The sequence below is a fragment of the Myotis brandtii genome, unplaced genomic scaffold (assembly GCF_000412655.1).
Source record: "Myotis brandtii unplaced genomic scaffold, ASM41265v1 scaffold587, whole genome shotgun sequence".
Classification (NCBI taxonomy): Eukaryota; Metazoa; Chordata; class Mammalia; order Chiroptera; family Vespertilionidae; genus Myotis; species Myotis brandtii.
This window is the reverse complement of record NW_005370207.1, coordinates 546,983-560,586: the sequence shown is the minus strand read 5'-3', so window position 1 is coordinate 560,586 and position 13,604 is coordinate 546,983. Positions and strand designations below refer to the sequence as shown.

The following is a 13,604-nucleotide window of genomic DNA, read 5'->3' as shown; positions in this document are numbered from 1 at the left end:
TTCTTGGAATCAGAACAACCTCTCCCTCTGCAGATCCTGTTAATACTTCAGCTTTGATAATGTTCGGTCGTAATCTTTTGATAATAAATCTGGTACCATTACAAAGACCCCATTTACTATTGAGATTACTCAATAGCATGATGATTGCACCCACTTTCAATTTTAATTTATGACCTGGCATTCCCGAAGGAGTAATACTATTAAGAAATTCGATGGTAAAATTTTCCTTTTCAGCATCATCTGTGGAATCAATGGAATCATCACTCAAATATGTGTGAAAATCTCCATTGAGTATATCCAAAATTTCTTCATTTGATTTTTGAATGTGCTCATTTTTTGGACAAAGAATTGCATGTTTAGATGTATTTTTAATATTATCTATAGATATAGTATTTCCAAAGGTAGCTTCAATAATAGATCCATTACAAATCATTTCACAGGGGATTTCAATAATATCCATTCCTAAATGAAAACTGTTATCAAGTTTGCCATCTCCAAGTTTTACTAACCATCCACTATAAGCAGAATCCTCTGATCTCATATTTCTTGTAAGAGACAACTTTCTGAAACATCCCCAAACATTGCAGTACTTTAAACTCGTTTGTACTATGGCCGATCGCATAGCATGCGGTACAATACTGAGACATTGTTGAAAATCCCCTCCAAGAAGGAGAACTTTCCCACCAAACACAACATTCAAATTCATAATTTCTCTTAGTAATCTGTCTATGGCATTTATAGCATGACTGGATGCCATGGTGTATTCATCAGTAATGAGAAGTTGGGCCTTTTTAATAGTTTTAGCAACTTCACTGTTTATATCGAGTCTAGAAATTGAAGTTTCATTTATGGAATGGGTAATTTATATTGGGAATGAAAGGTCCTTCCACTGAGAAGTAAATTTGCAGCAATTTCTGTAGATGCTGTGGGTAAAACAGTACCACCACGACCTCTAATATAATGTATTAAAACTTTATAAAGATATGCCTCCACACTCCGAGGGCTGGTTCCTGCCTCAAACCTCGCCCTCCTGGGAAACAGGCTTGGCAAGGCGACCCAGGACTCAGTGCGTCCATGCTCTGAGGGCTGGTTTCTGCCTCAAACCTCGCCCTTACCGGAAACAGCTCGGGGAGGGCACAGCTGTTGCTAAGAGGACCCAGGACTCAGTGCATCGACACTCCGAGGGCAGGTTCCTGCCTGAAACCTCGCTGGTGGGAAACAGCTCGGGGAGGGCACAGCCGTTTCCAAGATGACCCCTGCAGGACTGACTGCCTTCCGGTTGGTCGAGCTTCAGACATGAGGCGTTACACCCAGGGTTTTTATATAAATAGATGGTTTTCTTAAACATATAAAGAAAGCTCTTCAATATGTTATTTAAAAAATGTTAATCAGCCATGGTCCTGATGACTGGGAATATATTGGTGAGCATTAAAGATCTCTTCTTTGTTCTTTTACAGCTTCTAGGTAAATGGGGATACAGAAAAGTAATTAATTATAAGGTAGTGGGGTAATAGTATAGATGTATAGGATACTAGGAGGGTATAGATGAAAAATTCTTAACAAAAATAATAGGAGGGGTCAAAGAGGTTTCCTGGAGAATGTGACATATAACATGAGATCTGAAGGATTACAAGTGAGCCAGACCAGGGAAATGGAAAAATTCATAAGAGAGAAAAAAAAAAGGTGAAGGCCTGAAAAGTAAGAGAGATAGAATTTGGTATATCCGTCGACCTGAAAGACATTTAGTATGCCTGGATCAACACAACAGTTTTGTATGTGTGAGTGTGCAGAGGTGGGGGGAGGTGGGGGTAGGGGAGCATTTGTGATCAATAATTAAGGTTGATTAATTAGAGCCAAATACTTTGCTGTTTTTGGATGCTTATTGGGCACTCTAAACTGAGTATTACTCTATAACTAGAAATATATGAGAAATTGGTATTGGTTTTTTAATGGTCGATTGAGAGCCTGGTAGACAGTGATATGTCAGATTTACTAGTAGGAATGCAGTCTTATATTTTTACAAGTAGCTTTTTAAAAATGTATAACCTCATGCTGTACTTTTTATATAACTCTTCAGTTGAATTCTTATGTTAACCTAGTTCAGGTTATTTTTGTGTTCCTCTTCAGTCCTTTTTGACTATCTTTAAAGGAAGAGTTGAATCTTTAGTGTAGGTCTTGCAGGTCTTTTAATTAGAATTAAACTGCAAAAAGTTTTTATGTTTTCTTCCTACTGGTACTACACTCAACAATACTTCCTGAGAACTTTATGTAGATCAGTAGAGAAGTTTATATAAAGTACTTTTTTTAGTCTACCACTTACTGTTTGTCAATCACTTAGGAGTTTAACTGTGAACTAGAAATAGAGTAGCAGTTTATGGCCAATATATATTGTGTAATGTGAAATGGACTATGCAAATATGTGTATATGTATGTACATACACATGCACACATATGAATTTACTTTTTTATAAAAAATAATACCCAGGCTATCTTCTGAATCTTTTTAAATTTATGTTTTCTGATTTTGTGGTAATATGGTCTAGTACAGTGGTTCTCAACCTTCCTAATGCTGCGACCCTTTAATACAGTTCCTCATGTTGTGGTGACCCCCAATTTCATTGTTACAAATTGAACATAATTAAAGCATAGTGATTAATCACAAAAACAATATGTAATTATATATGTGTTTTCCGATGGTCTTAGGCGACCCCTGTGAAAGGGTCGTTCAACCCCCAAAGGGGTCACGACCCACAGGTTGAGAACCGCTGGTCTAGTAGAATAAACATTAATTTAGATTTGGGAAGGGGTTGAAATTATTTCATCTATAAAAATAAAAGAGTAATATTCTAATTAGACTGGATGTCCTTCCAGACGATGCTGGGACTTCGAGGGAAGCTTGGGTCCCAGGTGCCAGAGGGAAGCCAGTGCTGGCAGCTAGGGGAAGGAAGGCCTACTCTTGCACGAATTTCGTGCATTGGGCCTCTAGTTATATATATATATATTTTCCAATAGAAACCCAAATGTATAATTTGGGGTGGATTTAGGTTCATATCTGCTTTAATAATTTCTCCAAGATAGATTTGGTTTGTTCATTTTAAATATGGATAAGTCAAAGTGCAAAGATTATACAGCTCTTTAAGGTCACACGACTATCAAAATTGGAACCTCTAAACACAGTAAAGTTCTGATAACCTGCTAATCCAGTGGTTCTCAACCTTGGCTGTGCATTAGAATCACCTGGGAATCTTTTTAAAATCCTGATATCTTGGCCTCATCCTCCGGAAATTCTGCTTTGTTATGATGGGGTGGGGCCACAACATTAGTAACAAAGAAACAGAATTTCCGGAGGATGAGGCCCAGAAATCAGGATTTTAAAAAGATTCCCAGGTGATTCTAATGTGCAGCCACGGTTGAGAACCACTGTGCTAATCAATCTTTTTTCAGTAGAATTTTGAAGGTTGGTCTATTTTCAAAATGATGATAAAATACAAAATGATGATATGAAAATTAAATGTAAACAGATTGCAAAGGTTGAATCAGAAATATTTTTATGGACCTGCCAATATTAATTATATTAGTAAGATTGTGTTTATTCTTTAGTAATTCCAGAGCTTACACAGAGAGTCAAATAGTTGTTGAATGAAAGAACACTTTACACCTAGATGGTCTTAAAGGTATTTCTCAGGACACATTTGTTTTTAATTTAAATCAATATTATCATTTCCTTTTATTTGAGAAAACTGAAGGCTCATTAATTAGGAAAGCATTGTAGGTCAATTTTTTCAATTTATCTATGGCAATGACCTGTAGAAAGTAGTGACAGAAGACCTTCCAGTTGTGTTTTATTCCTGGTGGCTGTTTCTATTTTAAAGATTAGATGCTTGCTGCCATTTATTTTTTCTCTGCCTTTTGATATTTTGTCACAATGCTTAGAATCCCTAGATCACTGCCACTTCTTTAACGAATATTTATTGAGCACTATTAGAGCTGAATACTTTGTAGTTATAAGTAAGACATACTTGGTCTTGGCTGATTTGGAGTTATAATCTTAGTGGAGAAAGGCAGGCTTTAAACTAGTATGTCAATATTGAATTAATTGCAATTGGGGTAACTTTTTGAGGGAAAAGGTTTTGAGTAAATTTATAGTGGTATCAAGAGGCTTAAACAAAATTCAAAATTATGGACAAGAGCTACTCTCACACTAAATGGCCATAAACCTTTGTTGGCCCAGAATCTGAAGTAATTTGAGCTGATTTAAAAAAGAAAAGTCACAGACAATCCTGTGACACAATTTTTGTTTTTAGATCTTTTTTAAAAAAATATTTTTTTATTGATTTCAGAGAGGAAGGGAGAGGTCGTGAGAGATAGAAACAATGATGAGAGAGAATCGTTGATCCGCTGCCTCCTGCAAATCCCACATTGGGGATTGAGTCTGCAACCTGGACATTTGCCCTGACCGGGAATCAAACCTGCAACCTTCTGGTTCATAGATCGATGCTCAACCACTGAGCCATGCTGGCTGGGCAGTTTTGACTTTCTTTAAGGAATCGGGAAAATGTGTTACAAAACTCCATGTTTACTTCCTAATGCCGAAGTAAGCTTGAAGAACCAGGGAAAAACTTTGGCAGGGAGTGGAAGGGGATGGGGACATTTAATTTTTCTGTCCCACTCCAGATCTATAGAATCAGAATTTCTGAGGGTGGATCACATCTTTATTCCCAGGTGATTTTGATGATCAAATAGATGTTGGGACCACTGTTGGGATATCCCAAGAATTGATTGACTTCAGAATTAGAAAAATAGCATCAATTTTAGTTGTCCTTATATCCAAACTAGTGGCCCAGTGCATGAAATTCGTGCACATTAAAAGGGGATTAATTAGAGGAAATATTTTAATATTGCTATTTTCCCTTTCTCTATAATAGAAGTGTCAGAGATGAAAGAAAATTAGTAAAATGTATATGAAAATCTTCCTCTTGTCAGAGTCTGGGGAGTGCTGCGGGACCCAGAGTCAAGTTCCTGCACACTCGTGGCGCCTCAAAATTGCACGAGACCCAGACCCAACTGGCCCCACCCTCATTGGGTGAGATCCAGACCCGGCCGGCCCCACCCTTGTCAAGCCCCGGGGGACGCACCCTCAGGTCCCCCATCAAGCCCTGCCAGGCGGGGGGCGCAAGCTCAGGTCCCCCAGCGCACCCTCAGGTCCCTCGGCCTGGTGCCGGGGTGAGGGGAACGGCCTGAGGTCCCCCGTCAAGCCCCTCCAGGCAGGGGGTGCAGCCTCACGTCACCCAGGCCGGGGTGGGGGGTGTGCCTTGAGGTCCCCGTCAAGCCCCATGGGTGAGGGGTGTAGCCTGAGGTCCTCTGTCAAGCTCCGCCAGGTGGGGGGCGCTGCCTCAGGTCCTCCCCCAGCCTGGTGCCAGGGCCAGGGGTGAGACCTGAGGTCCCCCGGCGCAGGGGCGGGGGTCACGGCCTGAGGTCCCTGCTGATTTCTCGTTAAGGCTTGTTACGGGAACTGGGCCTCTGCAGTGAGCGCAGCCATCTTGTGTTACGGAATCCTTGCCTCTGTGGGTGCAGCCATCTTGACCATTACGGCATGATGGTCAATTTGCGTATTACCTCTTTATTAGATAAGATAATAGAAGGATTTTTGCTTAAAGCTTAGTTTATAAATAAATTGTGAATAATACATTGTGGTAATAATTGGAAATGTCTATATAACATTTTTAACAAGTAAAACTGCACTTTTGGATTCTCAACAATGGTTGTTCAGTTTAAAAGTAGATATTGAAGTTACCTTTTGTGTAAAGTTTTCTTTTTCCCCCCTCCTTAGGAACTAAACAACTGAAACACATTTTATTAAAAGATGTGGACACTATTTTTGAATGTAAATTATGCCGAAGTCTCTTCAGAGGATTACCAAATTTAATTACCCACAAAAAATTCTACTGCCCACCAAGTCTCCAGATGGATGACAGTAAGTTTCAGTCATTTATTCAGTTATGCATTTTACGATTAAGTATTCTTAAATTACAACTATGTTTGTGTTAAATTATGGATATCCACTTATGGATAATTTAATGATAGAGAATAAAATTAAATACTTAACTCAGTGTTATATTCAGTTTCTTAGATATGGACTTTTATACTTGTGCTTTTCACTTGAATTTTCCTATAGATATATGAGGTTAGATTTATGAGTATATTTATTTGTATTAAAATATTGAATATTGTTTTTGAATGTTCATATGGATCATATAGTTTATAGTCAGGATTTATGTAAGTTACAATACTAATTCTTGAAGGGGATATTGGTATTTTTCGTCTTTAACATCTTGTTACCAGATATGACTGATAATTTACTAAGATTCCTCTTAAGTAATGAGAAGGTTGGGAATAGAGCAAAGAAAGAATGAGTAAATGATTTCATGGGAGTGTTAATCTTTCTACTGTTTTCTGGGTCTTGATTTGAAGATCAATTTTGTTCTCTGTGAAATTTATTTAAATCAGTCATTTTACCAGAAATTAGATTGTATTATGGGTTAACTTGAGATCTGAAATAACTTAATGTGAGGAAGGCAGATAGTAGGCCAATAAAGTGTTTGTGGAACCAAATGTTTGTTGAATTAAGTGTATTGCCCCTGTATAATTAGGTTGCTGTAATGGTGTTGTTTTCTTGCTTTAAAGAACTCATGTAAATTCCTTAAAATATTTTAGTAATAGCTTACTTTCATAATTTTTTGTTCAGGGATTTAACTCTTGTGGGCTTACAAAATACAGAACTTGTTTTGCCAGTGTGATACTATATTGCATTATGGATTTTGTGCGTTTTTCAACTTATGGGATGGGATTGAAATATAAACTTCAAATATCAGCATGAGACTGATTTAAAGCATTATAAGACATAAGTGAAATAAAAATTTTATATTTGGATACTGCTGTTAGAGCTACATACTATTTTTTAATTGAGACATAAATGAAAAGATTATAAAAAAGATATCATTGAGATATAAATGAAAAGTCTATAAACATTAGTTTCAAATCTAACTTTTTAAGTAAAGTACCATTAAAAATAAATTAATCCCTAACCGGTTTGGCTCAATGGATAGAGTATCGGCCTGCAGACTGAAGGGTCCCAGGTTCGATTCCGGTCAAGGGCATGTGCCTTGGTTGCGGGCATGTCCCCAGTGTGCAGGAGGCAGCTGATTGATGTTTCTCTCATCGATGTTTCTGGCTCTCTGTCCCTCTCCCTTCCTCTCTGTAGAAAATCAGTGAAATATATTTAAAAATAAATTAATTTTCTGGTAGTTAATCCTTGTTATTTTTTAGTATGACTTAGGGAAATACAGGGTGTGGCAAAATTAGGTTTACAGTTGCGAGTATGTGAAACGAGTTTATTCTTATATTATTATTTATTAATTATTGTATTATTTCCATACAAACAACTTTTGCCTAAATGCTGTAGGTAAATGGATTTGCAGGATTAGTGTGCTCTCTTCTTGGCAATATACTCATTCTAGAGATACTGTTGTGAAAGTGTTATTCTTCTTGTAGACACTTCATCCATTTTAAAAAGGAAGTACATGAGAAGAGCTATATTGAATCATATCTTGTTTTCTAAACCGATAATTTGATGCTATATTTAATAAGTAACAGCTAGAATTTAGAGTTGTATGTGGAAACCTAACTAGTGTTAGACAACTCTGTTCCAATAGTAATATTTAGTTGCCTATAGAGGGTGTAATTATTGTACAAGTAAATAAAACTAACTGTTTTTGGAATAAATCTATAGTTTTTAATCATTTGTTTTAATATAATTGTTTCATGTTAAGGAGACACATAATAGGACTGTTATGTTACTCATGTTTATATATTTTCCTACGAATTTTCTTTTTCATTTCCATAAGTATGTCTCCATGCAGTTAGAATAGTTAATTTGTTATGGATAAGGTTAATAGGAATGCTGTTACATTTTCTAAAAAAATTATTTTTATATGTAGTAACATTCTTCATTATGTTTTATTCATTTTGGGTAATGAGAACTTTGATTGCCTAAAAATATGAAATATTTTATTGTTTAGGATGCCCATGTGCTTATATATTTTATATTAAGGGCACTTAAAAGTGGAAGTAGCTCTTCTGTTGCATCTATTTCTTATGATTTGCATACTATGTTGAGGTCTTAAAGCAAATTTTAGTTTAATACTAGTTTTTATCTTCATAAAATACTGAAAAGAGATAATGCTGTTATGAAAATGAACATGAACCAGAAATATAAATTTTAAGATAGCCATTCATAATACATTAAAAAATATTAGAAGGCTATATATAGCAGGCTAATTATTCCGGATTAAAATGTTGTTATTTTTTCTTAACAGACCTTCCTGATGTAAATGATAAACAAAGCCAAGCCATAAATGATCTCCTAGAAGCCATATATCCAAATGTGGACAAGCGAGAATATATTATTAAGCTAGAACCCATAGAAACTAATCAAAATGCAGTGTTTCAGTATATTTCAAGGACTGATAATCCTACTGAAGTCACAGAGTCAAGCAGTACTACTCCTGAACAAACTGAAGTTCAAATACCGGAAAGTGACACTGAACATTCTAAAACAGTACCAGTTACAGTTACAGAGGTGGAAACTGTAGAGCCCCCTCCTGTTGAGATGGTTGCAGATGAAGTTGCACCCACATCTGATGAACAACCTCAGGAATCACAGGCTGACTTAGAAACTTCTGACAATTCTGATTTTGGTCACCAGTTGATATGTTGTCTTTGTAGAAAAGAATTTAATTCCAGACGAGGTGTTCGTCGTCACATTCGAAAAGTACATAAGAAAAAGATGGAAGAATTAAAAAAGTACATTGAGACACGAAAGAATCCAAACCAAACCTCTAAAGGACGCAGTAAGAATGTTCTAGTTCCATTAAGTAGGAGTTGTCCAGTATGTTGTAAATCATTTGCTACAAAAGCGAATGTAAGGAGGCATTTTGATGAAGTTCATAGAGGACTAAGGAGGGATTCAATTACTCCTGATATAGCAACAAAGCCTGGGCAACCTTTGTTCCTGGATTCTGTTTCTCCTAAAAAATCTTTTAAGACTCGAAAACAAAAGTCGTCTTCAAAGGCTGAATACAATTTAACCGCATGCAAATGCCTCCTTTGCAAGAGGAAATATAGTTCACAAATAATGCTTAAAAGACATATGCAAATGGCCCACAAGATAACTCTTTCTGGGACAAACTCTAAAAGAGAGAAAGGCCCTAATAATACTGCCAACAGTTCAGAAATAAAAGTTAAAGTTGAACCAGCAGATTCTGTAGAATCTTCACCCCCTTCCATTACCCATTCTCCACAGAATGAATTAAAGGGAACAAATCATTCAAATGAAAAAAAGAACACACCGGCAGCACAGAAAAATACAGTTAAACAAGACTCTGAAAGCCCTAAATCAGCCAGTCCGTCTGCTGCAGGTGGCCAGCAAAAAACCAGGAAACCAAAACTTTCAGCTGGCTTTGACTTTAAGCAACTTTACTGTAAACTTTGTAAACGTCAGTTTACTTCCAAACAGAACTTGACTAAACACATTGAGTTGCACACAGATGGGAATAACATTTATGTTAAATTCTACAAGTGCCCTCTTTGCACTTATGAAACTCGTCGGAAGCGCGATGTGATACGACATATAACTGTGGTTCATAAAAAGTCATCCCGCTACCTTGGGAAAATAACAGCCAGTTTGGAGATCAGAGCTATAAAAAAGCCCATTGATTTTGTTCTAAATAAAGTGGCAAAAAGAGGCCCTTCGAGGGATGAAGCAAAACATAGCGATTCAAAACATGATGGCACTTCTAACTCTCCTAGTAAAAAGTATGAAGTAGCTGACGTTGGTATTGAAGTAAAAGTCACAAAAAACTTTTCTCTTCACAGATGCAATAAATGTGGAAAGGCATTTGCCAAAAAGACTTATCTTGAACATCATAAGAAAACTCATAAGGCAAATGCTTCCAATTCACCTGAAGGAAACAAAACCAAAGGCCGAAGTACAAGATCTAAGGCTCTTGTCTGGTGAGGAACAGTTAACAGAGTTTTGCTTTTTTCTCCCCATCGAACTAAAAAAATCATTTGACCATAATTTATAGCTGGTTCCATTTTAACACATTTGCTTCCATATATCTTATGGCAATGGGAACTGCAAGAGTGATGCACATATTGCATTTCCTCTTCAGTGACCTTTATTCCAGTGGCTTGGGAACAAAAGTTAACTTCAGAACTTATCTTCCACAGGACAATGCAATATAGTTATAGGTAGATGGCACAGGGTCAGTGCTTTCCTCTCTATGTTGTAAAATAATACATTTATATTGGCTTATGTTTACAATAGAAGTCTTCTGTTTAACTTTGCACAGGTTTAATTTGATTCAGTGACTTAGTCTACTAATAAATGCATTGTAGAAAAGTTAAATATATTAGAATGAATTTGTGAAGGCGATAATTATAGGAAAAAAGTCCTTTGAGGCACTGTAATTATTGTAAAAATTAATCTGACAGCTAAGTAAAGTGCTGCACTCAGAAAAAAAAATCCCCAAATTGAATTTAAAATGATTAGCATTATTATTTACATTTAACATAGTGCTTCTAGGCAAAGGGGGAAACGATAAAAGTTTGGAATTTCTTTTTCCTTCTCCTTGGGAGTATGTGTCAGTTACCATTTTTAAGTTTGATCTATGAGAAGAATGATTACTTAGATCCCAAATCCTCTTATTTTTCCCTTTTTGCTTAAATGACCTTTTTGGTAATCAGTTAAAAAATATAGTTAATATTATTAAATAGGGATTAAAAAAATTTTTTTTTTGGTGTGGTTGTGCGTTGTAAGAAAAGTGAAATCCCTGTTGGGAAAAAAGAAAAAATAATACTTAGGAGGTTTTGGAACAAATGTAGATTTTTAAAATGACAATATAAAATAAGGAGTAGATTCCCTATCCTTGTTTTTTCAAGTCTCTTTATATTTTAATTTAAAGTTTGCCTTCAGTACCTGTGTCCCCTGAGTTAAGGCAATTAATATATTTAATTAGTATTAAATTAGTTTTGGATTCAGGTTATAAAGAGTGCTGAGTAGGTTAAATGTTGTGGTTTGATTATAACATTTTTCTATTTTTGTGGAAAACTTGTGATGAAACCATTCTTTAGAAGTCATTTACTATTGTATAATTTTAAAAACAAGCTTTGATTGGTGAACTCAAAAGTGTTCATTTATTCCATTTCTCCTCAGATAACTTCAAGTGATGTACGAAAAGGTTTGGAGTTCATATTTGTGGAAAGACTTTAAATTGGTGTTAGAACCACTAAACGTCTTCAGATGGTACTATGAGAAAAAAAAAAAGAAAAAACATTTTCATAAATATTTGACTGTAACTGCTGTTTTCTCACTAAAAGGATAATTATCTAACCACTGTTTCAAAGGCACTGCCTTTCCCAGCACTTTCAAGTAGCTGTGACATTTACATATTGTCATCACAGTACATCAGCTAACCAGTGTCTACAAAAATGTTGCAAATTTTGTTTTTCAAACAATTTGTTGATTAAAGCGATCAACAGCCTGAAGAAAATAATCACCACTGGTGATTTTTAATTGACAAAGACTTGATATCTTAGTGATTTTAGTTTTGTTCCACTTTATTTGGCAAAATTGTCATCTGGATTGTACAGATACCTGGTTTCCTAGTGAGTGTATGTTAAGACCAAAAGACAAATTAGTATCAACACATACATATTTAGCTTACTAATTATTGGTAATTATTTTTACATTCATTTATTTCTAACTTGTTCTCCAGCACTTAAATGTTTGGAAGTTTCATTCGAAAATATATACTTACAGGAAAGTTCCAGTTCATTTTCACCCATGATCATTACATTTTTCATTTGTAAACATCTGAGGTTTTTATGAAAATTTAACATTCCCCTATTTTTCTTTAAATTTTATACAAAGCACTTTAATGATAGATGCAACTTAATTTTTCAGTTTCTATTTTTTTAAAAGACCACACATTTACTAATGTTAATATGAAGGTAGTAAATAGCTTACCGATATTTTATGGATGCAGACAATCCATGCACAACCACTTCTTATGATACTAGTTTATTTCTTTAAATATTGCTAAAAAAGGCAGGTGGGGGTGTAAACCCTGATTTTTTTTCTCCCAAGTAAAATCTGAAATGACCACTTTAGATATTTGATTCCTACTGTAAAATTTGGAAAATAATGAATTCTTGTTCATTTTTATAATCAAGATTTTAGGAAAAACAGAAGTACACCTATCTTTATGAAATTTTGGACAGGTTTTGTGTATCAATCTTTTGTACTTTCTAGGGAATATTTTATTTTTTAGTAATTTTTGTCAAATTATAATTTTAAAAGGTACAGCAGAGAATATACCATGTTTTTATATAGGTTCATACCTGTACTTAGGAGGGACCCTGTCCATCTATATACTTTTTGTATAAAATTTTAAAATGTTGAAGATCCACAAGGTCGTAATAAAATACTTCTATAGCTAGAGAAACATTTACCCTTCCCAGTGCTTTGCACTAAAATATACTGTGAAAGGAAACTAGAAAGACTGTAACTGTTGCTGGAAATGTTCTATATTGAATGTACATGCTCTTGTTGGAAAAATGTACTATATGTGATGGAAATAAACCAGACTTGGAGTTATTTCAGCTAAATGTGCTTCAACAAAGGTGCATTGGTTGAAACTTAAATGTTTTATTATCAATTTAAATTTATTCAGTGACTATGAGCAGCTACACTTGAATTATATCTTGATAGTTTTATTTTTAAAAATTAGAGTTATAATTTCTCTTTAATTTAAAAACAGATTTACTTTTCCACATATGGAAAACTTGTACTTATAGGTCTAACTTTAATGATTAATAGTGTAATATATTTAGGGAACTAAATGTGTAGGTGGTATTTCATTTATAAACCATCTTCTTTAGTTGCACATTATTAAACATGTATGTTTGACTTTTGCAAAGTGTTATCTTTTATGCATTCCTACACACAAGACATATTCCAAAGATATTTTCCAGACTTAAGTACCTATAATCAGTGAAAAGATAAGAGAATTCTTAAAAAGCTTGGGTTAGCTCTTTACTACAGCCTTTCATCTGTATGTCAGTCTTTTCTCTGCTTTTCTTCTTAAATACTGTATGGAAGAAAGAGGGGAGCCCAATTGCTGGAATTTTCTTACTTCACTCACCTGTTTCCACATGTTTTCTCTGTCATAACTCTAGGGCTACACAGCAGGAATTTAAAAGGAAAGACAGAGGGTACAAGGACTGTCAAAAATATGTGGGTCATTGAGAAAAAAATAGAACTTTGTCAGGACTGGTTTACATTAGAAGGGCCTAGAGAGATTAGGAATATTTATCATAATAGCCAAACTAACAGATCATGGCAAACATAGAAGTTAGTGGCTAAATTGGGACCAGTTTAAAAAGATAGAATGAACAAGTAAGAAGTGATTTGAAACTCTTTGTTCTTCCTATCCTTTCTGGTGTTCATTCTTATTTTTTGGTTTTATTTTGAATCTTGAACT

General features: G+C 35.1%; 1 protein-coding gene across 2 annotated transcripts in view; it reads left to right on the top strand.

The window, feature by feature from the left end:
• ZNF800 (zinc finger protein 800) overlaps positions 1-13,034 on the top strand; it is a 27,967-nt gene extending 14,933 nt beyond the window's left edge. Inside the window, exons 3-5 of one of the 2 annotated variants that reach the window (XM_005879177.2) lie at positions 5,831-5,974; positions 8,376-10,071; positions 11,276-13,034. In XM_005879177.2, coding sequence (XP_005879239.1) covers positions 5,831-5,974; positions 8,376-10,071; position 11,276 — 1,841 coding nt within the window. In that variant the 3' untranslated portion in view covers positions 11,277-13,034. Of the gene's footprint in view, positions 1-5,830; positions 5,975-8,375 lie in introns of both variants that reach the window. The other variant, XM_005879176.2, reaches the window with a different exon arrangement.
• Positions 13,035-13,604: the final 570 nt, after the last annotated feature.